We start from the raw sequence: 26608 nt of genomic DNA, 5'->3' as shown, positions 1-26608 counted from the left end.
CATCCCCTCAGGTCAAGGACCACCAGCAGGGCAGGTGTCTCCTTTAATGAACTCGAAGAAAGGCAGAGCCTTCTGGCCTGAGGATTAGACAGTCACCAGCTGGGGCAGGGGGCAGCAGTATAGGGGAGCGTGTAGAGGTGAGGCGGGCACTGGCTGGGCAGGGGGCAGACAGAGAGCGGGGCACAGCCATGCTGAGAGGCCTGACCATCCACCACAGAACAGGTGTTTGTTCTCAGTTACTGCATTTTGTTAAACATGAGTGTAGGCCTCGAGGGCAGCAGGGATTATGGCGGGGGAGGGGCGGGGGAGGGGCGAGAAGGTTGTCGTCCAGCACCTGCCTGGATTCCTGAACTGGTGACATGTGGACGCCATGGCAGGAAAAGCCACCGTGGTGACAGCCTGGCCCAGACAGCTGCTCCAGCTCTGCTGTCACCCGGCGAAGGCCACACCGGAGCTGTTGGGGATGGTTAGAGGTGGGTCCTCTCCATACGCTGGGAGGGACTCGACCCGTTAGAGAGAAGAAGTGAAAGTCCAAGGGCCGCGCTGCACCTTCCACGGCTGTCGGGTTCCTGGGCGTGTGGGCCACCTGGCCAGGAGGGAGGCTTACCTGTGTGGTTTAGCAGGCCCAGAGTGGGCGGGGTCTCCAGTGATCCCATGGAACGGCCCTGTAAGGCACGGCCCTTCATCTCTGATGAGCAGAGCAGGATGGCAGACGCCCTCATCTCTGGTGGTCTCATTCCTAAGGATCCATGCCGAGGACATCTAGTAGGAAGAGCATCATTACATTACCTACAATATCAAAAATGATGAAGTAGGGCTTCCCTGGTGGCGCAGTGGTTGGGAGTCTGCCTGCCGATGCAGGGGACGCGGGTTCGTGCCCCGGTCCGGGAAGATCCCACATGCCGCGGAGCGGCTGGGCCCGTGAGCCATGGCCGCTGAGCCTGCGCGTCCGGAGCCTGTGCTCCGCAACAGGAGAGGCCACAGCAGTGAGAGGCCCGCGTACCGCAAAAAAAAAAAAAGATGGAGTAAATTACGATGTATGAACTGGGTGGAAAATTATGTAACCACTAAAATCAGCATGGAAATGTCTGCATGATAAGCACAGGTACCGCACACACACAAACGCGTGTACCGGGGAGTGTGGATACCCCGGGGCCTCCACCTGGGGCTGCACATCGGGGTCCACCTGGCAGAAGTTAAACTGCTGAGGCCTGAGTCCCCGGGGACGCTGGGCAGAGTCTGGAGCCGGTTTGGTTGCAACAGCTGCCTGGGGGATGCTGTCCAACGTACAGGGCACAGGACAGCCTCCCGCAGCGATCCGGCCAGAGTGTCAGCAGCACCCAGGCTGCGATTCCCGGACATGGGAGTCCGCTGCGCAGCAGAGTGAGGACCGCGATCAATCACTGTAGAAAACGAAACTTGGCCTCCGGCCTCCGGGATTGGCGCATTCAGCAAACATTTGCTGACTGTGGGAAGTGGCACGTGGGCTTTAGCCAAAGGCCCAGAAATGAGGGTGACACGGTGTGACCTCAGGCCCTCGCTCTGGAGGGGGACGCACACTGTCATGCCCACCCGCTCAGGTGACACGGGACGGTGTTCCCGGTGCTGCAGGACGGCCGTGGGCAGTGAGGGCTGACTTTCGGGGCTGGCGTAGGTGACGGACCTGTGGGCAGTTAACGTGTCCTGGCAGGAGCAGGGTGGGCATGGCGGGGTTGAGGGCAGAGGACAAGTCTGAGTGGAGAGCGCTAACCAAGGCCCCGAGACCCCCTAATCCAGGGGCGGAGGCCGGGTGGCTGGGGCCAAGGCAGACAGCTGGAGAGGTGCCAGGGCGGGGCAGATGCCCTGATGGCCCCTGTGCTTGTGCTCATGGGGGGCAGACCCCCCGGGCCTGGGGGGAGGGGACAGGACACCCCAGGGTCTGCCTTGGGCACCTGGAGGGAGAGAGCAGGGCGGGGCCTGTCCGAGGCCCTGGTGGGGCAGTCTGACCACCTTTGGGGAGGGACTGGGGAGGGACACCGGGCTGTGGGTATCTCTGAAGGCTTCAATGTGGGGAGGGGGTGTTTGCTGGGGGTGGGTGCACGTTTCCCAAAGGTGACCTAGGGACCAGACGGTTTTGTTTACAGGTGGGAGACATTGGGGATGTCTTTGCGCGATGGGGGAGGAGCCTGTGGAGGGCACGTGGGAGGGGAGGGGCAGGCGATGGGTGGATTTCAGAGGAGCGGTGGGGCGGGGCAGGAGGCCGCTCATCTGACGCTGCGGGAAGCAGGGCCCGGCGCTGCGGTCAGGTTGCCTGAGGGGGTGAGGGCCAAGGACAGCTGTGGTCCAGCTGCTTTCCTTGCCACGAATCCCCAGATGCTGTGGGAGGCTTGTGGCGCCAGGGAGGAAGGAGGTGAGCTACCTGTTTGCTCTGCACGCTGCTCAGGCCTGGCTTGGCCGGGGGGCTTCGTTGGCTCAGGTGGTGCTGTTTCCTGGCCCCGCCCTCCTCCTGTGCCTCGTTGCCGGTCCCACGGCCATGATGTTGAGCCTGTAGTCGGTGTCATGTACCTAAAAGTTGCTGTGTGTTTCCCTGCTTCCTCGACAGATGATAAGACGTTCCAATGTGAGATGTGTTTCAGATTCTTCTCCACCAACAGCAACCTTTCCAAGCACAAGAAGAAGCACGGGGACAAGAAGTTTGCCTGTGAAGTCTGCAACAAAATGTTCTACCGCAAGGACGTCATGCTGGACCACCAGAGGAGGCACCTGGAAGGTGAATGCGCCTGCCGGGGAGGGGGCGGGGCTCACGCTGGCCCTGTCTCTGTGGGCGCCTGTTGGCGAGGCAGCACCTGACGGGAATTGGCTCAGGTATCCAGAGGTCCTGATGGGGGATTAGAGCATCACGTGCGAGTGGGAACGTTGGAAACGCCCCAAACGCTCCGCAGCGGGAAAGTTAGGAAAACCAGACTCTTTGTAGGACTGAATTTTATCAGTCACCAAAATCTTTTTGTTTTCAGAGAGCTTAATATTGTGAGAAAATGCTTTCCATACGAAAGTAGGAGGAAAGCAGTGTATGAAACGTCACACGGGGTGTGGTGCACTCAGCCGTGTGCGTGGGACGGAACGTTTCAGGCGGAGGCTGTTTGGGGCCGTGAGTGATGCTGCCCTTGTTCCTGTTTCCCCAGGGACCCCCGATGACCCTCGCCATTTGCGGTGGGCTTGGGGTGCCTGGGGGCTGCCTGTCGTGTGGTGGGTTTACGAGAGGCCAGCGCAGGAGAAAGATGGGCTTCAGTGGGGTCGCTGATGGGGGGGAAGGTGGGAGGCAGCACAGCGAGGGATGAGGTGGGGGTGGGGTTGCGGGCGACCCCACAGGGCAGACCCTGAGCTGTGCAGGGGAAGGCAGGGGCCCCGAGAGAAGAGAGAGACCGGGACCTTGGGCCACAGGTGTGTCCTGAGCACCTACCCTACCTAGGAGGCTTTCTCAAAGACCCTCTGCTCAGACAGACCCTCTTTCAAAATAGCATTTTAGTTTTAGTGATCTTGACATTTTAGTTTTTTACCCTAAAACCCACTGCCCTCTTGCTGACCAGCCTCTGTAAGAAGCACTCACTGACCAGAGCACCTTGTTGTAAAAGTTTGAAAAAAAAATCGTTTTACAAAGAATTGTAAATGAAGTATACGCTTGTCGGGGGAAAAAGGTCAGAAAACGAAGTTGTTCGCGAAGTCTGACCATTGCATGCAGCTGTGCGTGTACACGTGTCTTCATGGCTTTTAAAACAAGCCTGGAGTCAGGTCACGTCCTGCATCACCTTTGCACTCTGCCTTTTTACCTGGCCCTTCTTCACGTGGGTTCATAAGCCCCACCCCCTTCCATCTGTGATTCGGTGCTGCACTTAGCGCCTGGTGTCCACTTAGTGACCGGGTGGCCTTGGTCATGCTGCTGGGGCTCAGTGTCCTCACCTGTGTTGTGGGGATGGCCATTGTGCCGACCTGCTGGGCTGGTTGAACTGGACCCTGATGATAAAGCCCCAGGCGGGCCCGTAAGTGCCGCCATTACTGCCGGAAGTCAGGTGTTTCCTGATCGACAGATACGTGGGTTGCATCTTACAACTTTATCTTACAACATTCTACAGCTGACGCACTCAGATCATTTTCCTCGGGAATGAGCGAATGCTGTGTGGCCGTTCCGTGGTTTTTCCCTCTATACTGAAGCGTAATCCACGCCCAGTACAGCCCTGTGTGCTTTACGCCGCTGGGGGCTTTCTGGGGAGTCACGTACTTGTCTCCAGGCCAGCGAGCTGGCCGTTCTTGAGCCCAGCTGTGCAGGAATGTCCCAGAGGGACGGGTCAGTGGTGTAGAGAGAGACCGTGAGAAGGAACTTCTCTCTTTCTTTTATTCAGAGATTCCCTGTTTCCTGAGAACTTCTAAGTCTGTTTCGATCCCAATTATGATCACTTTTGCCTTAAAACCATAGAAATTTATTATTTTCTGACTTTTTACCTTGATCCTTATTGGGCTGATTTAATTTGAAGGATGAATATTAGTATCTTTTTAATAAGAATGCCCTCCTACGTACAGACGCCTCTGAGAACCCCACCTTTCCCTTGAACTTCAGATTGAGCACAGATACCTCCCTTACCAGTAGCTCATTCTGACTCCTCTGCGTGGAAAGCTCAAGACACTTGCTGCCCTTGGATTTCCAAGTTTCAGGTGCGGCCCGGGTTCCGGAGTCGGTGGTGCGGGCCGCCTGCCCTCCCTCCCGGGTCGCGTGTCGGAGCGCTGGTGCGTCATGGACGAGTGACCCGCTCGCTCCTTTGTCCCACCCGTGGGCAGCCCTGTCCTCCATCAGCTGGAGGTGACCCTGGCTGATGCGGGAAGGTCTCCTGTGTACTGACTCTCTCGGCCGGGGGGTGGGGCGTTTCAGGAGTGCGGCGGGTGAAGAGGGAAGACGCGGAGGCCGGCGGTGCCGAGAACCTGGTGCGCTACAGGAAGGAGCCTTCGGGGTGCCCGGTGTGCGGCAAGGTAACGCAGGCTGGGGCCGGGGCCCGGACACAGCTCGCCTTTTCTTATGGGAAGGCTCAGAGCCCTATGCACTGCGTGTGGCGGGAGCAGGGAAAGGTTAAGATCGAGTGGGTACTTGGTGTGCCGAGCCGCGGCGTCCCCTCACTTGGTGCTCTGGTCATCTGCTCTCCTGCTGTGGAGGAAGGAGCTCAGCCTTGTCTCCCTTCGGCCACGATTTTCCACTAGTGCCACCCCGGCACGAACACTCCACCTCCAGCGCCCCGAGCCACATGCCTCTGGCGGAGACGGGATGTCCGGGTTTATTTTCCTGGCCAGCACTGGTCCCCCTGCAGCATTTCCCGGTGAGAGACTGACGGAGCCACAGCCGCGTGCTCTGTGCCCAGTCCACGGATGCCGGTGCCCCGAGCGAGCAGATCTGTCCGGGCGTCGGGCTGGCCGTCAGAGGGCGTTGACGCCTCAGCAGGCCCTAAACGTCCGGAGTCCGCTCCCCATCCGAGCAGCCCCGGGCCACGTCAGCCCTGCACAGGGAATGCTGTCCGGGCGCTGCCGTCCAGGCCACGTCAGCTCACCACGTGAGATGGCGGTGGTCTTGGTGCACAAACGCCTGGTCTCGGCTGGAGGGGCGGTTGCTCGTTCCCTTAGGCTCACCTCCCGTGACTCGGCTCTCCCGGGTTCTCAGCCGCGCGCAGCCCACGTGAGCCACGTGGTCCTGGAGTGACAGCAGCCACCGGAAGTGAAGGCCCGGTGGACGGCCAGCTGTGACTCGGCCCAGCCAGCTGGCACGTGGCGGCATTGCCAGATCTTTTGACCTTTTCAAGAGAACACGGAAACCCGTGTTTTTATGGGAAATTTCCTGATTTTTTTCAAACCACAAAGCAACAGGTCCGCAGGGTAGCGTGGCCTATGGGCTCCACGCTGGGGCTCTGACTTAGTGTGGGTTTGGGGGCTGGAGGGGGGAGTGGAGCTGGGGTAACGGAACACACGCCTGAGCCCGGGTGGCCAGGCCGGGTCGCTCCCGGGCAGGGGTGGGTGGAGGCTGCCCCGTGTTCACGTGTCCCGCTCATTCTGCCCACTGACCACCGGCTCTGAGGAGTGGTGGCACCGTGTCCCTTCCATGTCCCTGGGAGATGGTGTACGTGAAACCAGCCAGCCGTGTGACTGACGTTCAGACACCTTTTATTCTGTGAAATGTTCACTGAACACTCATGGAGGGGCCAGGCAAGAGGCGAAAGGTCTCTCAGTGGCACATGGCTCGGGGTGCTGGAGATGGAGTGTTCGTGCCGGGGTGGCACTAGTGGAAAATCGTGGCCAATGGGAGACAAGGCTGAGCTCCTTCCTCCGCAGCAAGAGAGCAGATGACCAGAGCCTGAATGTCTCTAGAACTGAATTCTTCATTGCTTCCAAGTATCCCGTCTTCAGCCCCGTCTGCCTGGAGAACACAGGTGCCGGGGGACACCTGCAACCTCCATCCCTCCCTGGAGGCCCATCTTCCTGCCCTGCTGACTCCTTTTCCCGCCCAGCCTCCCTGGGCTGTGGTCTCAGGGCTGTTGGCCGCAAGTCACCTGCAGATCTTGAAAAGCAGTGTCCGTGAAGGCATTAGCCTCTGTTCCCCGTGAACCGTGTCCCTTTCATTCATGGCGTGTTCTCTTCCTGAGACCACGCGTGGTCGGGCTGAGCTCTAAGGAGGCCTGCTCTCCAGGTCACTCGGCCACTGGGGCGAAGGCCGTTCTCTCAGATCAGTGCGGGCCCTGGGGGCCATCTCTGCTGCTGGTTTTGTCCACTGAGCTCTGCTGGTGGACGCACAGCTGCACCTGGCCTGTGGGCAGCAGAGGGGACACCCAGTGGATGAGTACTAGGTGAATGACCGAGTCTCCACACTCATCACTTTAGACAGGAAGCGCTGAGAAACTGGGGGAGGCGGTGTGAATTGTGCATGAAATACGGAACACCCACTGAGGACAGAACTCTTCTGACATCCGCTTTCGGAAAACTGCAGCTGTTTCTGTGACAGCCTTCTTGGTAGGCCCCATCCTAGTGAAATCTTTAAGTGAGCTGAATGAAATTGAGCAGAATACTGTTTATGGTGAAGACTAGACAACGGTTAATTCTGTACTATAATGTAAGCACCAATTTAAACGGTCAAACGGTCAGGATTCTAGCACCACGTGACTATTTGTGTCTCCAACACTGAGGAGTTGCTGCAGCTCAAACCCTGGGGGGAAGCTGCGCTTTTGTGCCCGGTTACGGCCTCCCCGTGGGCCGGGCACGCACGGTCCCAGGCTTCTCCGAGCCGGCTCTCCTCCCCACAGGTGTTCTCCTGCAGGAGCAACATGAACAAACACCTGCTGACGCACGGCGACAAGAAGTACACCTGTGAGATCTGCGGGCGCAGGTTCTTCCGCGTGGACGTGCTCCGGGATCACATCCACGTCCACTTCAAGGTGGGCTAGCGTCCCCCTTCCCGGGCTGCACGGGGGGGCGGGGCCGGCCCTTGTGGTCAGCGTGGCCGCCTTGCCACTCTTCCGGTGAGCTCTCTGGAGTCTTCTTGCCGTGTCTCCTGAAGCCCACCTGCAGGGCTCGCGTTAAAACCCCTCCATGCTAGGCACCTCCCGGGACAAGAATGAGGGTCGAGGGTCGGGACGGGAGGCATTTGCTTCCCTCCCTGCCTTTGAGGAACGTGAGACGGGAGCTTGTGGGTGTGGTGGGGAGAGGAGTGAGGATTCGGGGTCATGGCTGCGGGGTTGGGCGGGGGAAGAAGTGCCGATCCAGGGAAAAGGAGGGAGGGGTCGGTGGTGACGAGGCCCACGTGAGGACGCAGAGCATGCCCTCCAGACGCGTCCCAGCTCGGTGACTGTTCCCAGCAGCTCCAGCCCTGGCGTTCACAGTCACCTGGACGTGAGCAAAGCCTGATGGCCCCACCGTCAGGGGGTGGGGTGTCCCAGGTGACCCGAGGGCACGGTTTCTGCATCCGGCCTACAAATCCCTGGTTAAAGCTCGCGCCAAGCGTGTCAGAAATTGGACGCGGTGACTGTTTGCCAGGACATCGCGCTGATGGACGACCAGCAGAGGGAGGAGTTCATCGGCAAGATCGGGATCTCCTCGGAAGAAAACGATGGTACTTCCGACGAGAGCGCAGACTCGGAGCCTCACAAGTACAGCTGCAAAAGGTGTCAGGTAACTGGACCTGCAGCCTTCCGGCCCTGGGGCTGCAGGGCTCTGGCATGGGGGGGCACCTCACAGATGTCCCGGAAGGCGCCCCAGGTCTCATCACATCTCAGGGATGTTGGATACGGGTCTCACCGCCATCAGGGGACCACTGTCTCAGAATCAGTGTGGTCCACACGTGCCTGTGTGGCTGACCGGTGGGGATCCGTGTCCACAAAGGTGGGCGCAAGCCAGGGCTCCTCTGTCCTCCGCCTGCCCCCCACATGGCAGGGACCCTTGCTTAGAGGCTGGGGGTGCGGTGAGTTTTCAGCAGTTTTGCTGTACGGCTTCACTGCTCTGGGAGCTGTGGTTCACCACGGCCCAGCAGGTCCCTGCGTTCTCCCTGGGCGTTCACACCTGTGGGCTCGGCACAGCACCTGACCGTGCACCTGTCAGGGCCTTCAGGCTTGGGAGAGAGATGGGGTCAGGTGGGCGGAGAGGAGGGGCGTTCTGGAAGCTGGCTGGGGGGGGTGGGGGCCGCGGGACCTGCCGGCAGGTCCAGGAGGACCGGAGTCTGCTTCCTGTGCCCCCCCCCGCTTCGTGATTTTGCCCACCGCTGGCCCTGCTCTCGGGAGTCCCCCCTCTCCTGCTGGGAAGCGGGCTCTCTCCAGCGTCCAGGGCGCCTGGGTGGCAGCAGCGCAGCGTTGGCCGCGGGGATCCGGGCTGCGTGCGCACGAGAGCAGTGTGCGTGTCCACAGCTCACCTTCGGCCGCGGGAAGGAGTACCTGAAGCACATCATGGAGGTGCACAAGGAGAAGGGCTACGGCTGCAGCACCTGCCATCGGCGCTTCGCCCTGAAGGCCACCTACCACGCCCACATGGTCATCCACCGCGAGAACCTGCCTGACCCCAACGTGCAGAAGTGAGGCCCCCCCGGGCAGGGGCTCCCTGGTCTAGGGTGGTGCGGAGGGAGGGCTGGCTTCCTTGCAGAGAGGCAGGTGCCCAAATCGGCCGTCTGGAGCGCAGAGCAAGTTCTCCCTCCTTCGGGGGCCCTGGGCGGGTCTGGGGGAGGCACTGGCCTCGCTCCTTCGTGGGTCATCAGGCCTCTCCCAGGTTGCACGCCTTCCCAGACCCCCGGCACAGTGGGCCACGTTGCAGGCCCTGCCTGCATACGACCAGAGCCCCTTTGCCCCGCAGTAATTAGGTTTCGTGAATGTCAGTCCCACTTCTGGCTACAGCCCGTAATCAGCGCTGTGTGTCCAAGCAAGTCAGGCAACAGCCCTGCTTAGAGCCGAGTAGTCTGCTCGGGCTGCCGACTGGGCCGCTTGAACAGCAGAAATGTATTATCTCAGTGCTGAAGGCCGGACGTTCTAGATGCAGCAGATCTGCTTCCTCCTGTGACCGTGAGGGAGCATCTGTCCCAGGCTCTCTCCTTGGCGTGTGGATGCCATCTTCTCCCTGTGTCCTCGTGGCCTTCCCTCAGTGCGTGTCTCTGTGTCCCTGTTTATAAGGGCACCAGTCATACTGGATTCGGGCCTGTCATGAGGACCTCAATTTTAACTTAGCCCCTCTGTGACGACCCCCATCTCCAAGCACCGTCGCGTTCTGCAGTGCTGGGAATCGGGACACCAACGTGTGAATCTTGAGGGGGACGATTCAGCCCAGATGGAGGCTGAAGTGTCTGGGTCCCTTGTCCCCCGCCCAGCACCTTTTATGCCCCACCTGCCGATAGAGGCGCTCAGGCAGGTGCACTCGGCCGCTGACGGCCCCGGGAGGCTGTGCGGGGCGTCCTGAGCCTGTGCCTGGTTTCAGGTACATCCACCCATGTGAGATCTGCGGGCGTATCTTCAACAGCATCGGAAACTTGGAGCGGCACAAACTTATCCACACAGGTAGCCGTGCCTGGGAGGACGCAGGGGCCCGGGCTGCTTCCTGCCCAGCGGTCATCTTGCCTCCCTGCCGGCGCTTCTCTGTCCGTCTTTGCCACCGCTCCCCGCTCTGGGTCCCCGCGGAGACCGGGGAAGGAGGGCTCAGTGGGCACTGCTCCAACTGCAGGCGTGGGGCCACACTTCTCCCGTCATCACGCGGTGACCGTGGGTGCGGATCTCCTGCTGTGAAAGTCTGACCTGTTTGTCTGTAGGTGTGAAAAGCCACGCCTGCGAGCAGTGTGGGAAGTCCTTTGCCAGGAAGGACATGCTGAAGGAGCACATGCGCGTGCATGACAACATCCGAGAGTACCTGTGCGCAGAGTGTGGGAAAGGTGAGGGCAGGTGGGGGGGACCCGGGCTGTGTGCTCTGTGTGGGGGGAGGGGGAGGGAGGGGCGAAGGCGAGAGCGGGCGCACGGAGGTGGGGGGGACCTGGCCGTCAGGCAGGAGGGGCGGCCAGGCCACACGGGGCGGGGGGGGGGTCGCCCAGACCCGAGTCATTTACTCAAGAAAGGTAAGACCCGAGGAGGATCAGCGAGAAAAATAAAGCCGTCCAAAGGCAGGAGATGGGGTGAAATCAAAGCACAAGCAAATCGTTTTAAAAGTAGGGAAACAGTGCAACACAGAACTCTGTGAAGTACAGAATAATCTGAGGGGCCTCGTGTGGCCTGAGTGTAGGTGCAAAATCCTCACTGCCGACTGGAACCACTAACTAGGACCAGCTGTGCACAGTGATGCACTGTTACAGTGATGACTGTGACCTTTATTGGAGTCAGGTGAAATGAGTGAAATGATAATAAGTCCATTAATAAAATCTCTCACATCAGTAAGTAGAATGAGGGAAAAAAAGGTAATCCCAGTCCATGGTAAAATTTTAACTCATTTCTGTTTGAAAACAAACCAGAACTGTCAGGAAGACTTGGGGCAGCAGATCTTTGGTGCTTTCAAGTGGCCGCCAGTGTTCTGTGTGGTGGACAGCGGCAGTGCCGCCCTCCTTCAGATATGGGACTGGTCAAGTTCATCTGCCTTGCTGTGAGGGTCTTTTAAAAAATTTAATATTCTGTCAAGTTTTTACTTTCTTCCTTTATGTGATTTTTAGGAAAGTACGAAGAAAACACAAATGCCCCGTAATTCCACTCACTGGATAAACCCCTGTTAGACTCATAAAATAAGATTACACGCAGAAGGCTAAAAGAACTGCAGAGAAAAGCAGAAAGTGCACAGTCCCCCACCCCTGGCCCCCAGTCCCTCTCTGCACAGGTGACAGTTTCTTGTCTGTTCTCCAGAGTAACTGTGTGCAGCGTGTAGATTGTTTTATTGAAAAAGTAACCCAGGCACCTAACCAAAAAAAAAAATTTTTTTTGACACAAATGGCTATGCAAAGTAAAGTTATTCCCACCTCGGACCTCAGTTATACCCTTCAAAAGCAGCATTTGATTGTTGTGCACCGACATTTCTAGAAGTTTCCACGCATGTCAGCACTGGCCCTGCTGGCTGGAGCTCCAGCTGCAGCCCCCGTCTTTGCTGCAGCAAGTCCAGCCCCTTTCCCACAGAGCTAGAGCCAGTTAGAGGTGGGAAGGGTTGTAGGTAGACAGGTGTGGTGGGCCGTCCACCCAGCTGGGCAGGGGGCAACGACACCTGAGACCTGAGTGCTGTTCAGTGAGCCCTGGCAGGTCAGGGAGGGGTGCCCAGGGTGGGCGCTGAGGTCAGTGGCACACCTTGTGTTATATACATTTTTATATCTGAAGTGTATTTAATGTTTAGTTTCATGATTTCTTTCATGACTTCTGAATACTTTAAATACAATGCAGGTGTAACACTTGGGTTACCGTATTTATTTTCCATAATCCTAAACTATCAGTGGTCATTTTACTTTCATATTATGATCACCGGCACATACAAGCAGATGCTTGTGCTTACCTGTTCTTTCCATCCCTTACTTTTTATTTACTTCCATATCCATCGTGGTGACCTTTTCATATCAGGCAAATATGGTCCTAATTTTCCCCTCAAAACCTTGACAGGATTCCATCCTGTGGATTCCTACAACCACACCCTTTCATTTATATCTTCAGGGGGTTTTGGTGTGCAGTCTTCTATCATTCCAAGTGACGTTGCAGGAAATGCCCTTGCTTATTATTATCAATACTTTACATTTTCCCCCCAAATTCTGGACCTGACCGGCTCCTATTCAAATGGGAGGCTGTAGAGGTAATGAGAGTCCCATCACCTGGCAGCAGAGACCCCTGTGCCATGCCTGGTGGGTTTCCACGTACAGCACTAGTAGCCAAGGGTACACAGGAAGATTTGTTCAAAACACTTCACGCACCATGAGATGCTAAGGCCGCCCCCCAGGCGCCCTTTGCCCACAGACCCTGCAGCCCCCCTTCCTGTCCAGCACTGCCCACCTGGTGGGTCTCCTGGCCTAAGACCCTCCACCACTGATTCAAACCCTAAACCAGGGTCTTTCCTTCTTCGGCGCCTGAGTTAGGGAGGTTTAAGCATATTTCGCTCCTTTCCGCCCGTGTTGACTTTGTTACATTAACCTGAAGGTAGATGGAAAGTCTGTGTTTGGACCTTTAAGTATCTAATCTTAATTAACACTTATATCACCAAGATCAACATTGGACTTCAGGAGACTTGGAGCCGCCTACCAGCTGAGTCAGTTGGGTCACAGTGGTTAGATGGGCACGGCTACCCGCCCCTCCTGTTGTTGGGAGCGCTGACCGTGCAGGCTGGGCGGGCGCCCGCCGAGACGGGCTGTCTGGAAGTGGCCTCCGAGGACACAGGGCCCGCCTCACCGCGGGTGGAGGGGGCCCTCGGAGACGAGCCCCCGCGCCCTGTCCCTCTTTGCTCTCACCCCGACCTGTGTGTGCTGGGGCGAGGGGGCGGGGCGCGTGCGCCGCTGGGGTCCGTGGCAGGGCTGGGGCCTCCGAAGAGCCGCCGCGCTCCGTCCGCAGGCATGAAGACCAAGCACGCGCTGCGCCACCACATGAAACTGCACAAGGGCATCAAGGAGTACGAGTGCAGGGAGTGCCACCGCAAGTTCGCGCAGAAGGTCAACATGCTCAAGCACTACAAGCGGCACACGGGTGAGTCAGCCCCGGCCGCGGCGCCCTCGCGGAGGGACCAGGCCAGCGGTGCAGGCGCAGCTCGGGGAAGCGCCGCCTCTGCCCCTCGCGGCCTTTAGCTCCCAGCACGCCCCGGGCTTCCTGACCGAGCTCTCGGAGGTGGGTTGCTTAGGTGGCCGGTTTCTCAGAAGCTCCCGGTCCCTGCAAGCGCCCTCCATCCTTGTGCGCCCTCACGGAGCTCGGGTTACCGCCCGGCTAGCTGTCCTCAACGCCTTCCCACCGGCTCAGCCGTCGCCCTGCAGGAGCGTGTGAGGGAGAAACCATCAGACGAGGGCCCGGGGCGTGTGTACACGCCGGTCATCCTGTCGTCTGGGTGTGTCCATCAGTAGGGCAGTGGCTAAATTATGGTGTGTTCACCATGAGGGACGGTGCACCCCTGCAAGTGATGGAATCGTATGTTAAGTTACGCAGACGTTCGTGGTCCAGTGGGAGAGAAACCAGCCTCTACAACAAATGAGTTCATTGTCTTATAAAACATTTGTGTGTGGATGAACGTGTGTGTATAAGAGGATTAAGATCGACAGCGGAGTGAGAGACGGTTATCCCTGGGTGATGGAGTTGTGTCTCAAGTTTCTGGTAGGAGCCTCTGGTTGGTTCCGTGTTCTCCCTAAAACACACCTGAGTCCTGCCACTGCCTGGCCCAGCTCACCTGTGCGCCCACCTCTCTCACTGCCCCCAGGGCTGTCCAGGCCACCACGCAGGTCTGCTTTGGGTCCTCCTGGAGTGCCAGCCCCCAGGGCACTGGGCTTTCACAAAAGTGTGCTGCCCTTCTCTTCCTGGGGAAGCTCATCCGTTTCGCTTCCCCTTTTCTGGGAAGCGTTCTCCCCCGGGACTGGGTCCTGCACCACCTCTCGGGTCTCACAACACTGCACCTGCTGGGCTGTAGTGGCCTCTGGCCTCCAAAAGCCACAGTGAGCATACGAGGGGTTCGCCGAATACAGGGCCAAGATAAGTCCAAGATGAGTGGACCCTGAAAATCACTTACCTAGTTTTCCACGTGGGGGGAAACCTTTATTTAAAAGGCATTCTAAGGACCACTTTCTTGTCAGTTTGGGGAGGGAAACAGTGCGATGCCTGGATGCTTCCTTGCCGGGTTGCAGGCAGGCAAGGTGGTCACCCCAGACCAAGTGACTGATCTGAACACTCAGGACTGGAGTGAAGCGGGCGGAAGCCTTAAACGTGTCGTAAACGTGGCCCTGCCTTCCCTGGTCGCGAGCTGTGCAGAGTAAGCTCATTGAATCGGATTCTGCTGAGACTGTGGCAGTCTGAGGGCCTCGGGCTGAAACTGTCCTTGTCACCCTTTCTGCGGAAGGAGCTCGCCTGGGTGCCAGCCATAGGGTAGCTTTCAAGCCACAGTGTGCCGGTCGCGTGTGGGAATGAACACTTAACTGTCTGCTCTCTCCTGGTAATTTACCTCCCGTGCAGCTTCTGCAAATGCAGAAATGTGTCAAGGACGAGACAGCTTCTGTGTGCAGTTAAAACACTCGTGAAACGTGAAATTAAGTGTGCCTTTTTCTGCAGGGATTAAAGATTTCATGTGCGAACTGTGCGGAAAAACTTTCAGCGAGAGAAACACGATGGAGACGCACAAGCTCATCCACACGGGTAAGCGGGGCACCTGGGGGCCGGCCGCCCGCCCGCCGCGCCGCCGCGGCCATCGGAGCGTGCGCGGTGCGGGCGCCGCCGCGGCCACCGGAGCGTGCGCGGCGGGGATGGCCTGGCTGTGATGCTGCTGGTAGGCCTTTTCAGATGTTTTGGTGCTGTTCTGCCTTAACGATGGCCCTTTGCCCCCAAAACGTCAGCCCATCATAATTTTCGGACATTGTCCGAAACTTGAATTTTCGGATATTGGAGTAGCTACTGGGCTCCAGGAGGGGAGGAGGCCGCGCTGCCTGTCCCGCGGCCTGACCACCGGGTGGGTGACCCGGCCGGCGACCCTGGCCGCACGTGCAGAGGCTGACCCCGCTCACCACCCGTGCTTTCTCTTCTGCCCCGTGCGTGTGGGAAGTGGGCAAGCAGTGGACGTGCTCCGTGTGCGACAAGAAGTACGTCACCGAGTACATGCTGCAGAAGCACGTGCAGCTCACCCACGACAAGGTAGAGGCCCAGAGCTGCCAGCTGTGCGGGACCAAGGTGTCCACCAGGGCTTCCATGAGCAGACACATGCGGCGCAAGCACCCCGAGGTGAGCCTGGGCGGGCGACCCTGCCTGCCTCCCCCCGCCTCCCCGCGCAGGCCCGGCCCCTCTGCCCTCTGCCCGGTGGCGGCTCCTGCCCAGAGACCCCGCCGCGCTGGCTCACCATCCCTGCCCCCGCGCAGGCCCGTGGTTCCTCCAGGCGGGGCCCGGGCCTGGCAACTCCCCTCCGCCTGCGCGCCGACGGCGCTGAACGAGTGAGTGAACAGAAGAGCCTGGAACGTGTTTTTTGCTGAGGTTATAAATTACATTCTCGCTGGAATTACAGCGAGACGGGAGTACGACCCTGACCCCTCCCCCTTTCCTCCCTTTGGGCAACTAAAAAAGATTCAGGACGGGAGCCTCCGTGTGGTGTTAGGGGCTGAATAGAAGGTGGCCCTGGGGACCGACGGGGAGAAGCTGTATTGAGGCAGATAGACCCTGGCTCACCCGTGGGCTGGTTCTAAAGGCAGGTCCAGCGCACTGAAGAATTTAATGCTTTTTAAAAAGAAGTAAACTGAAAAACAAAGCTAGAAGAAAGTACGGGAAAATAGCTATATCACTGAAGGGTGGAAACTTTCTAAGCGCAAAAGCGGTGAGAGGAGTCTCGAACAAACGATTTGACTAAGCGGCATAACATGTAGAACTTCTGTAGGTCAAAGGGAAAATGGAAAAAATGTGGTAAGATATTACTACCGTTAACAGATAGAAACTGTTAACATTAAAGGTAATATGCATTCCATGAGTAGAACACAAAGAACCCAGTGTGTCCACGGAGATTCATGAAAGCGAACACCTGTGGTTAAGACACAGGAGAAAGCCTTTAACAGTAGAGGTGCGATCCTTCCTCCGTTGAATTAGAGGAGGTTCTTAGATTCAAAATGCCTGTGCGGCGGGTGTGAGCCGGGCGCCCGGCCGTGGCGTGTCCTCCTGGGGGGTAGCGTGACCATCCCTCCAGTGTTTTATATAAATGACTACTTGGACCCCTCAACGTCCTGCAAGGGGAATATGATTAAGTTAGTGGTAGTTTAGTGATGTGCCTGAATGTGACGTGTTTGCAGAGAACCCTGAGTGAAAGCGGGAGTGTTTGCTGTAAGAAAGCCGTACACGCCGTGCGTGTGCCGCGTGTGTATACACTATGTCATTCACGTTGTGTGTGTTTACGGGATACTCACGTATGTAATATAAGTGGGGTGGGCGAAACGAGAAAGGACGACAACATTACACGGTGGTCTTCCCCTGGCGTTGAAGTTTTGGTTATTTCTTCGCTTGTTCTCCGTTTTAAGTAATTCACTCTAGTGAACGTGGGTTACTTTCGCAATTGTACAAGCACCCTCTGCCTCGTTTGGGTGGCAAGTGCGTCTTTTTCTGCGTCACCTTGACCCTGAGCTCTGGGGACCCCGAGGAGCTGGGGCTCCACCAGCTTCGCTGTCCTCACTCCTGGCCTTTTCCACCTAGTGGCCAGCTAGCGTTTCCACCTAGAAAAACAAAGTTGGGAGAGCAGGAGCCCGAAGCGTCAGCACCCACCCGCTGCCCAGTGTCGGCAGACAGCGCCCCCCAGGCCTCGGGGCCCAGGGCCGGCGCTGCAGGCTCCCCGGGGGCTCGTGACACGTGGGAGTGATTTCTTGGTGACGTGTGGGTGTTTGTAGCTACACGTGCTAACGGCGCGCACAGCAGTTTTTGCAGACGGGTTGTGTGATGCACGTTGCTGGGTGCGGGAGGCCTTGCGGGCGCGGAGCAGCCTGGCAGACGCTTCCGTCTGGTTGACGGTCACTTCCTAGCCAGCCCCTCTGTGCGGCCGCCTCCTCCTCTCACGCCCACCATGCCGGCGGCACAGCGCTCTGGAGGGCACTCCAGCTCACGGAGGGCTCCCCTGTCGGGGCTCTGTTCTCAGTCCCTTTTGTCTCTGAAGCCTTCAGCCTCTTCCCCCGTTGATCCTCTGATGTTTCTCTGTCATTTTCTTCTGTGTTGCTCAAACAGATGCAGTTAAGTGCCTGCGGGGATGAGCGCTGGTGACGGCCGGACAGGGTGCGCCCCGTCCTCCTGGACCGACCGTCTAGGGTGGGAGCCGGGGGGTGGGTAGGACGCAGACAAGTCAGACAGAGAGGAAGAGATGGAGTGAGGCCGAGGGAGGGCTCTGCTGCCGTGTGGCTGCCACCCTGGGGCCCGGCTGTGCAGGGGTGCGGGGCAGGGGGCCACGCAGTGCTGGGCACAGACTCGGGGGCAGGGGTCCCGTGGAGGCCGGCTAAGGTGTTAAGCGTAAACCGCTTTCACACATTGGAGACCTTTCAGAATTGATGCGATTTTATTACTTCAAGGTCTTTCCCTCTGCTTTGAGAGAACGTTACATTCAAAAAAATTCAAACACACACAGTACTTTGCATGCGTGGTCTTCTCTCCGAATAAGAGCGAAGCCAGCAGATGCTTCCGTGGTTGTTCTTCGTGGCATGAGCTTCCAGACCGTGTGACTAGGACGCCGATGATGTTGTTGATGATGGAGGTGGGGGTGACGGTGACGGTGGTGGAGGTGATGGTGGCGGTGACAGTGATGGAGGTGGGGGTGACAGTGACAGTGGTGGAGGTGATGGTGGTGGTGACAGTGATGGAGGTGGGGGTGACAGTGACGGTGGTGACAGCGGTGGAGGTGCTGATGGTGAGGGTGGGAGAGGACGGTGGCATCTGGCCGCTGTGACTAAGCTTTGTGGCATCACAGTCACACTTGGGTCCTCAGCGCCACGTCAGCATTTACGTTGCAACACACATGACCACGACCTCCTTGCTGCCCGTCCTTTCAGAGAACGCCCAGCCCTGGTGTCGGAACCTAAGTCCAGAAATGCAGCTCCCCGTCATTCTGCTTAAATGAGCCACACCCGCTATGTATAGCCTATAATTTGGTTCTTAATTTTTTTTGACCAAGAATGTAGAGATGCTTGCAGAGCCACTGGGCTGAAGAGCCCGTGCAGACACTTTCCTGGTCTCCCTGCTCTCGTGTAGTCTTTGCACAGCACTTCCCTTCTTCAGCAACTCCCCGTTTCCACACCTCCCTCCCAGGGATTCCGTTCTCTCTGCGCTCAGGGTCCGTCGCCCCACCTGTGATTTGTTCACTTAAGTGATCGCAGTCACGGTACGGCCAGCGTCAGCAGGTGTGTGGGTCAGGTTCAGGGAAGACCGGGTGGACCCCGGGCGTGTGTCGTGGCGTAAGGGTCTGCGTGCTGGGGACCGGCTGGTGCGGCTCACAGGTGCACTTCATCTGAAATGACCAATGAAACTACCCGGACTTGTCTACTTTTCAGGTAGAAAAGTCACGTGTGTACAGTGTAAATGTCTCATTCTCGATGGTTCCTTGTAGGACAGGTTTCCTGTATCTTATCCCGCTCCGCTCTCGGTTTGAAAGAACAAGATTGAGTGAGAATGCACTATGCATTACGCACTGTGCACGTTAGTGTTTTCACTAAACTAAAAGGGAAGGAATAGTCTCCACCCTCGAGCGGTGGACAGTGCGGTGACACACGGACAGGGGCGAGGTAACACCCCCGTGTGTGAGAGCACAGCAGAAACTTGAAGAGAGGGGGCCTGGGAGGAGGGAAGGAGAGCCCGGACGGGACTGTGGAATCCAGGTTTTCAAGACCCGAGCAGGGCCCGTGAGGGCGTGGGCGCCTTTGAGGGTGGCTGCCTGTCGGCGCGTGTCTGGGTCCCGCCTGACCTGCGCCTCGGCCTTCGGGCGTGGTGTCCCGGGCTCACCGCCCTGTGGTCCCTCCTAGGTCCTGGCCGTGAGGATCGACGACCTGGACCACCTCCCCGAGACCACCACCATCGACGCCTCCTCCATCGGTATCGTCCAGGTGAGCCCGGCGCCCGCGGGGCCCGGGACGTCTCACCCGAGGGGCCCCGGCAGGGGTCCCGAGCAGCCTTTGGGAAAAAACCCCACGTTTCACGCTCGTTTGCCTGTTTTATTGGTTGGTCGTCACCCCAGGAGCCTTTTAGTTTCTGTAAAAGTTTCTAGAATTTCAGTTTTCTGAATCCTGACGTATCTCCTTTTAGAGAATAGATGGTTTCTTAAGTTACAGTTCCCCACAGAAAACAGTCAATAGAGAGCGTGTGTACACGTGCGTACGTGTGTGTACAGAGAGAATTAGGTTTATTTTAAGGACTTGGTGCCCACGAGTGTGGAGCTGGCAAGTCCAGAGCTTTCAGGACGGGCCGGAGGCTGGAGACCCAGGAGGAGTTGATGCTGTGCCCGGGGTCCATCTGGAGACAGAGTTCCCGCTTCCTCTGGGAGCTTCAGGCTTTCCTCTCGAGGCCTTCGCCCGATGGGACGAGGCCCACCCGCATTGCAGAGGGCGCTCTGCATGACTCAGTACTCACCGATTTCAGCGTTAATCACATCTGAAAGATCCCTTCACGGCAGCCTCTAGACTGGTGTTCAGCCACCCAGCCGGGCGCCCGAGCCCAGCCACGTCGACACTTAAACTTAAGCATCACAGGTGTTTCCAGAAAAGCTTATTAGCACGATTAGATTATTAGAAGCAAAATAACTTTCAACGTATTAGGTGAACTTACTTTTAAAAGGAATTTTTAGTCAGTAGCTTTATATAAAGAGCTTCTCTTATTTTATTTTATTTTTTTGTGGTACGCGGGCCTCTCACCGTTGTGGCCTCTCCCGTTGCGGAGCACAGGCTCCGGACGCGCAGGCTCAGCGGCCATGGCTCACAGGCCCAGCCGCTCCGCGGCACGTGGGATCCTCCCGGACCGGGGCACGAACCCGCGTCCCCCGCATCGGCAGGCGGACTCTCAACCACTGCGCCACCAGGGAAGCCCAGCTTCTCTTCTTTTAAAGGAAACGTGTCATGCTCTCGGTTATTTTAAAATCACGTTTCTACCTCTGTGTTTTGCAACGGAGCTTTGGGCGCGGCGCTCAGTGGCCGGGTTGTACTGAACCGCCGTGCCCCACGCCTCAGCAGCCCCGGAGGGCCAGGACCACGCCCACCCTGGCCGGGGCAACCCCTCCTCAGGGTCTGCCTGCCGCTGGGTGGGAGCAAGTCTCATGGATGGCACCAAGGACCAGGAGGGAGGAGAGCCTTGCTGGCCACCGTGACTCAGCGGCCTCCGTGATGCTGGGCCAGCCCAGCTGTAGGTCGGAAAACAGGCCACACTTAGCAGCTCAAGAAGACGTGTGCAGGGCACCCGTCTGGGGTCACCATTACCGCCGGGCCCTGTTTGCTGTCCCCAGAAAAGGTGACCGTACAGTTCTTGCGGTCAGCCTCATTTTGATCCAAGATTGTGTCTGCAGTGAATCTGTTTCAGCCAGGGGATGAGAGTCCTGATGTGAAAGCATTTTTCAGTCTCAGACTGAGCTCAACAGGGCTGAAACAGTGGCTCAAAAAATCTGCTTTTAGAGATGTTTCTATTTCAGCACAAAATGTGGCTTTTAAAAATATGACTGGTATCTAAAATCCTTCACCTGAAAGAAAAGCAACTGAAACCAACAGGAACTTGCCCCCGTCCTTAGAAGTGCAAGTTAGCAGACAAGCCTGGTCACCTGGTGTCCAGGAACAGGGCCGGGCCGCGCTGGCCACTTCGGGGCCACGGCCCGTTGACCCGCCGTTGTCGCGCCTTCTCTTCCTGCAGCCTGAGCTGAGCCTGGGGCAGGAGGATCTGGCGGAAGGGAAGCACGTGAAAGCCACCAGGAGGACTCACAAGAGGAAGCAGAAGCCAGAGGACGAGGCCGGGGCCACGGGGCCCGAGGAGGCCACCTTCAGCGAGTTCTCGGAGAAGGAGGCCACGTTCTCGGGCGGCGTCGGGGACGAGACCAGCTCCGCCGTGCAGAGCATCCAGCAGGTCGCCGCTCCCCGTGCAGGGCTGGGGGCCCCGGGCGTGGGGGGCCTGGACTCTGGCCGTGGCCAGCACGTGCCCCGTTTCCCAGCTTAGACCCAGAAGTCACCGCCATCCTCCCGGGTTGGGAACGGGGCTGCGTCCAGTTTGGGGAGGTTCTCAATGGCCTGAGCATGCCGGCCAGTCAGGCAGGGCCCGACTCTGCATGCCAGGGCGTGTGGCCGGCCAGCCTGCTGCTTTTAACCAAGGCTTCCCCGCTGGGGTTTCGAGGCCCCCAGCTCCTGGTCGGCGTGTGTCGGACGCCACACCCCTCCCCTGACTGGCCCTGGTCACCCTGGTTGCAGACGTTCCTGCGTTCCAGCCCTGTCTGTGGGGAGGAGCATGGCTTTGCTTTTTCATTTATTAGCTCCGGCACTGCACATTGGTTCACTGCCCTTCTGACCTTTACAGTTGGGATTTCCATTTACCATCATCACTTCACAGAAGTTAAGAGACAGTGAAGAATGTGCTCTGTTTTTCTCATTACTTTCTTCTGTTTTTTTTCCTAGCTACGGAAACCCTTTGATTTTCAGTTCCAGCTGATGGCCTCGGTGACGGTGTCTGTATCTTGTTTCTCTCTTTCACTAGAATTCTTTTTCCAGGAAAAATGAACTTGGTTTAATCTCCCAGCAGCAGGTGTTTTAACTCCTTCCTTTGGGCCAGGGGTGTGATGATTCCAGCGTCACGAGATGGCCTCCGTGACAAAGTACAGCACAGGAAGCTGCTCATGTTCTCGATTCTGCAGGAACTAACGGTCCCGTGTTGTGCGTGACTCTTCCAGGTGGTGGTGACGCTGGGCGACCCCAATGTGACCACCCCGTCGAGCTCCGTCGGCCTGACCAACATCACCGTGACCCCCATCACCACCGCGGCCGGGACTCAGTTTACCAACCTCCAGCCGGTGGCCGTCGGGCACCTGACCACCCCGGAGCGCCAGCTGCAGCTGGACAACTCCATCCTGACCGTGACCTTTGACACTGTCAGCGGCTCTGCCATGCTGCACAACCGCCAGAACGACCTCCAGATCCACCCGCAGCCGGAAGCCTCGAATCCGCAGTCGGTGGCCCACTTCATCAACCTGACCACCCTGGTCAACTCCATCACGCCCCTGGGGAGCCAGCTCGGCGAGCAGCCGCCGCTCACCTGGCGGGCGGTGCCCCAGACAGACGTGCTGCCCGCCCCGGCCCCCGCCCCGCAGGCCGCCCAGCCCCCGGTGCCGGCCGAGCAGCAGCCGCAGATGTACAGCTACTGAGTCACCCTGCGGGGACCTGGGGGAGAACCACGGGCAGGCGGTCCGGTTCTGTTTTTATTTGAGATTTGTTTGCTGGATACCAAACGAAAAAACAAACACCGCACGTTGCAGCATCAGGAAGGTTGACGTAGCTTTTGCAGCGTCATCTCCAAATTCACCAACAGCCATCCCAGTCTGTCAGCTGAGCTCACGAGTGACCCCGAGCAGGTCCCCCTGAGGCCCCATGTGCTCTGCCCGGCAAGGCCAGGCCCCCAGGCGTCCCTCCCGGAAGGCGGATGGGCGCAGGGTTTGGGAAAAGGAAACCCAGGGAGGAGCAGCGCGGTAAGACCCGTATGTCACCAGGGATGTAAGTGGCATGTTTCATGTTTCCCTTTAGGGCTCCGCTACTGTGTGGAAACGTAGCCGGTTTTCTCCTGTGGCTCCTGCACGTTTTTGCTAACGAGCAGATAGGAGTTCAAGTCACGTTGACTCTCTTTGAAATTTGAGTTGAGTCGAATTCGTTCTGCACCTTTGGGCTGAAACCATGTGGGAGGATGCCCTGTGGGAGCGGACGCCCCTCCTCTGGCCTTCACGAGTTGCTCTCGGGCAAGGGGTCGCGTGAGGCTGCCGACCAAGGCACCTTAGTGGTAGAATTCGTGAATCGATTCTCAATATGCCTCTTTCCTTTTTTGTTTTTTAAACTTTACCTCGAGCACGCCTTGTGTGATCGAGACTGCGGAGGCCACGTCGTTCTCTATTTTCCTCTAACACACAGAAGTCGTTTGCACTGTGGGACTGCGGGTCCACGTCCAGCTCTACGCGGCTGCCCCGATGCAGGGGCCGTGAGCCTCATGCCGGCCCCTCTGGGGGCACCTCGGGGTTGTGTCTCAGGATTCCCTGCCACCAAATGTATTTATTAGGGCTGAGGCGTAGCCAGAATCCCCCGCACTAGAGAACAGGGGAGAAATTCATGGCTTTTTTCTGTTTAAACTTTAAGTCCAAAGGTTGGTGTGTTTCAAGACCAGTTTTCTATAAAATGTTGAATGAACTTGGCTCTTTCCCCAAGAAAGGTATAGGTTTTTTTGAAATGTGAAGACAGTGCTATTTCCTGCCAAGTAGTATGAAAGCAGAAAGGCTATTAGCTGAGCAGTAGAAGCGTCAGTGCCCCTAATGAACGAGTGAATAAATATGCTGAGCGACGGGAGCGCTGCCCCTCCGGGGGACGCGCTTTCACACGTGTGCGCCCGTTTCAGAAGTGGCCGGTGAGGCTCTGGACCACCAAGGCGGCAGCCGGCAGCCAGCCCTCCCACGGCGCAGCCAGGGAAACAGAGGCGGGCAAAGAGGCTAGATTTCTACCCTCCTGATGCTTTAACGCTGTCCAGAATGAAATGATACGTTTGTTTGCCTTACTTTGTCCTGATCAGTATTTGTCCCCGATCCTGCATTGTTTGGGAGACCATCCGTAGCGGATAAATGAGGCAGAATAACCTTACGCTGCTAGTGAGGCTACAGACGACCTGTTACGCAAAATGCAACGTTCTCAGCACTTCGCTTCATTCCAAATCGCACGATTTTGAGGAGGGGGCTAGGCTTTGATTTGTGCAATACATGCTTTCGTGAACTAAGTTCATCACCCACGCGGCATGTGAAAGGGGCTTCAGGATTCGCCCTCCACACCCAGCTCACCGGTAACTCCCGACGACTCGCACCTCTGAATTGGTAGTGGGGGATTGTTTGACTTTTAATTTATGATAATTATTTTTTATGTTATTTATGTATATAATTAACTGCTTTATACCTAATAGTTTCATCAAATGAACTTGGGCTGGGGGTGATATACTTTCTAAGTATCGTCTCTGTTCTCCAAATGTAAGTGGTCCAGGTATCCGTGGCATCATCAAAAGCGCCGAGGTTCCTAAGGTATTTTCTTAAAAATCGCTGACCGTCCTTTTGCATTTGCAGAATGTAAGGGATGAAATGACCAAGTACAAAATCCAAACGTGATTGAACACCCGCTAGCATTTATCTTTTATTCCTCTCCCCTATGAAACAAAGGCCTTTTAAATCACAATTTTATTTTTTTAAGAGAAGTTGTTTTTATGCTTAGAGTAAGAACGCATCAGATGTCTTTAAAGAACTTGATTTAGGTTGTGCGGCCCCAGTGTACCTCCCGCCGTTTATTTAACGACACAGATGCTTAATCATACTTCCTGTTATAGTAAGAACTCTAAATAAAAATCAAATGGACTCCTGAGTTTTCTGTAGAAATATTTGGTCTAATAGGGTCACTGTCTGAGGCAAAATAGGTTCGTGTGGTCTTAAAACGGTTGCTATGAATTTGCATATAAGACACTGGGAAGCAAAAAATAAAAAGTACTACTCAGCCCAAAGAGTTACCAGCTGTAGACTGTTCTGCACCTCTGTCGCTGTTTCCTGATGGAAAAGATTTACTTTTTTTTAACTGATCCCAGTGCACAGCTGTATCCATAGGAGGAAATTGGATGGAGCCGTTGTGACCACTGAGCTCTGTGAATCCCTCGGGGTTATTCTAAATTAATAAACAGAAGATGCTTGGTTTTGGCCGGTGAATTTGTGAAGTTGTGTCGTTCTGTGCCCCCTGACGGTGTAAGCCTTGCAGAGCAGGCCCCCGGGATTGCGTGTCCCTGAGGCAAGGAGGGGACGGGGGCCCCGAGTGGGATGTGTTCCTTGTGCCGGGTGCCGCTCCACTGTGACCGACAGGGACCTGCCTTGGAGGATTCGGGGCCCGGGAGGCAGATGCACGGACTTCACAGTCACAGTGGCCAGAGCTCGAGGCTCCCAGCTCAGGGCCGTGTCAGTGACTTTCCCGTTGGATTTTGAAATGCATCAAGGCTGAGAGGTCACGTGTATTTCGTGTCCCGTTAGTTTGTATAACGACAAATAAAAGTTGCCATGAGCTGTGTTTTTCCATTGCTGGCCCTCTGCTCCGACTGCCCGTTCTCAGTAGTGGACACACGGTATATTTTGAGAACGGTTGTAATTCCCGTGTAGTTCAGACCCTGTGAAATGTTAGGATTATTTTAAATGACCCAAACATTGAAAATAAACAAGATACTGAGATATCAGAAGCTTTCACAAGGGTTTGTTTGTTTGTTTAAAAGCAACAAAGCAGGGCTTCCCTGGTGGCGCAGTGGTTGAGAGTCCGCCTGCCGATGCAGGGGACGCAGGTTCGTGCCCCGGTCCGGGAAGATCCCACATGCCGCGGAGCGGCTGGGCCCGTGAGCCATGGCCGCTGAGCCTGCGCGTCTGGAGCCTGTGCTCCGCAACGCGAGAGGCCACAGCAGTGAGAGGCCTGCGTACCGCCAAAAAAAAAAAACAAAAAAACAACAAAGCAACAAAGCAGTGGTTGTAGCATTTTTTTGTAAAGCTTAGATGGAGAGAACGGACACAAAAAAAGATGAGCAGCCAGAGAGAGGGGAGAACTTAGTAAGCAAGGCGTTCCTTAGGGCACGTGGTCTGGAAGAATCCCTCATTTTATTGATCAAATAATGATATGTTCCGATTTGTTAGGAAGAGTCATCTTAAAGTTATGAAACACCTGGAGTGTCATCCGATCTTCTAAGGATTTGAATTATGAGAAACTTGTTTTAGGTACTTCAGTTGTATCTTAGAGAACAGCTGGTAGCAGCTAATTCTTCTGCCAGTGAATAGGGTTCACCCCCTCAACGTCCAACCAATTGTGAGCATGTTCTTGTATGTGCAGCAAATTCCAATAGAAAGGGGGAGACCGCTGGGCCACTGGCTGCTTCCCCTTGTGGGTGTTTGCACCTGGCTTGAGCGCCCCCACATCAGGAGGTCCTAGTCCTGGAATGACAGCCAGTGATCTGACCTGCGTGTGCTGCAGGCAGCAGAATTACCTGGGTGACCCGCACAACGAGCTGGCTGGGACCACCCCTCCCCCCCAAGCCCTGGTACCCATGGACCTGAGGCTTCTCCTCCCTGAGCCGGGACCTGTGGCTCCCCGGGGTCCTGCAGTCCCAGGTGCAGGCTGCTGGCATCCAGACAACACTTGAGGGCGGGCGCCCCACATCCAGACTGCCTTGGCACCAAGCCTCCAGCTCTTCCTCGATGACCGGTCTGTCTGCCCACATTTGCT

At 56.9% G+C, this 26608-nt stretch overlaps 1 protein-coding gene across 3 annotated transcripts in view; it reads left to right on the top strand.

The window, feature by feature from the left end:
* PRDM15 (PR/SET domain 15) overlaps positions 1–25646 on the top strand; it is a 43727-nt gene extending 18081 nt beyond the window's left edge. For 2 of the 3 annotated variants that reach the window (XM_079922291.1, XM_079922290.1), the window contains 13 exons: positions 2582–2749; positions 4901–4998; positions 7308–7439; positions 8038–8172; positions 8901–9064; positions 9955–10034; positions 10283–10402; positions 13029–13160; positions 14721–14804; positions 15208–15383; positions 19133–19213; positions 21000–21209; positions 22024–25646. In XM_079922291.1, the coding sequence (XP_079778417.1) occupies positions 2582–2749; positions 4901–4998; positions 7308–7439; positions 8038–8172; positions 8901–9064; positions 9955–10034; positions 10283–10402; positions 13029–13160; positions 14721–14804; positions 15208–15383; positions 19133–19213; positions 21000–21209; positions 22024–22494 (2051 nt within the window). In that variant the 3' untranslated portion in view covers positions 22495–25646. The remainder of the gene's footprint in view (positions 1–2581; positions 2750–4900; positions 4999–7307; positions 7440–8037; positions 8173–8900; positions 9065–9954; positions 10035–10282; positions 10403–13028; positions 13161–14720; positions 14805–15207; positions 15384–19132; positions 19214–20999; positions 21210–22023) is intronic. The other variant, XM_079922289.1, reaches the window with a different exon arrangement.
* The last annotated feature ends 962 nt before the right edge of the window (positions 25647–26608 follow it).

The sequence above is a fragment of the Stenella coeruleoalba genome (assembly GCF_951394435.1).
Source record: "Stenella coeruleoalba genome assembly, chromosome: 5".
Classification (NCBI taxonomy): domain Eukaryota; kingdom Metazoa; phylum Chordata; class Mammalia; order Artiodactyla; family Delphinidae; genus Stenella; species Stenella coeruleoalba.
The sequence above is the reverse complement of the archived record's forward strand: the minus strand, read 5'-3'. Positions and strand labels throughout refer to the sequence as shown.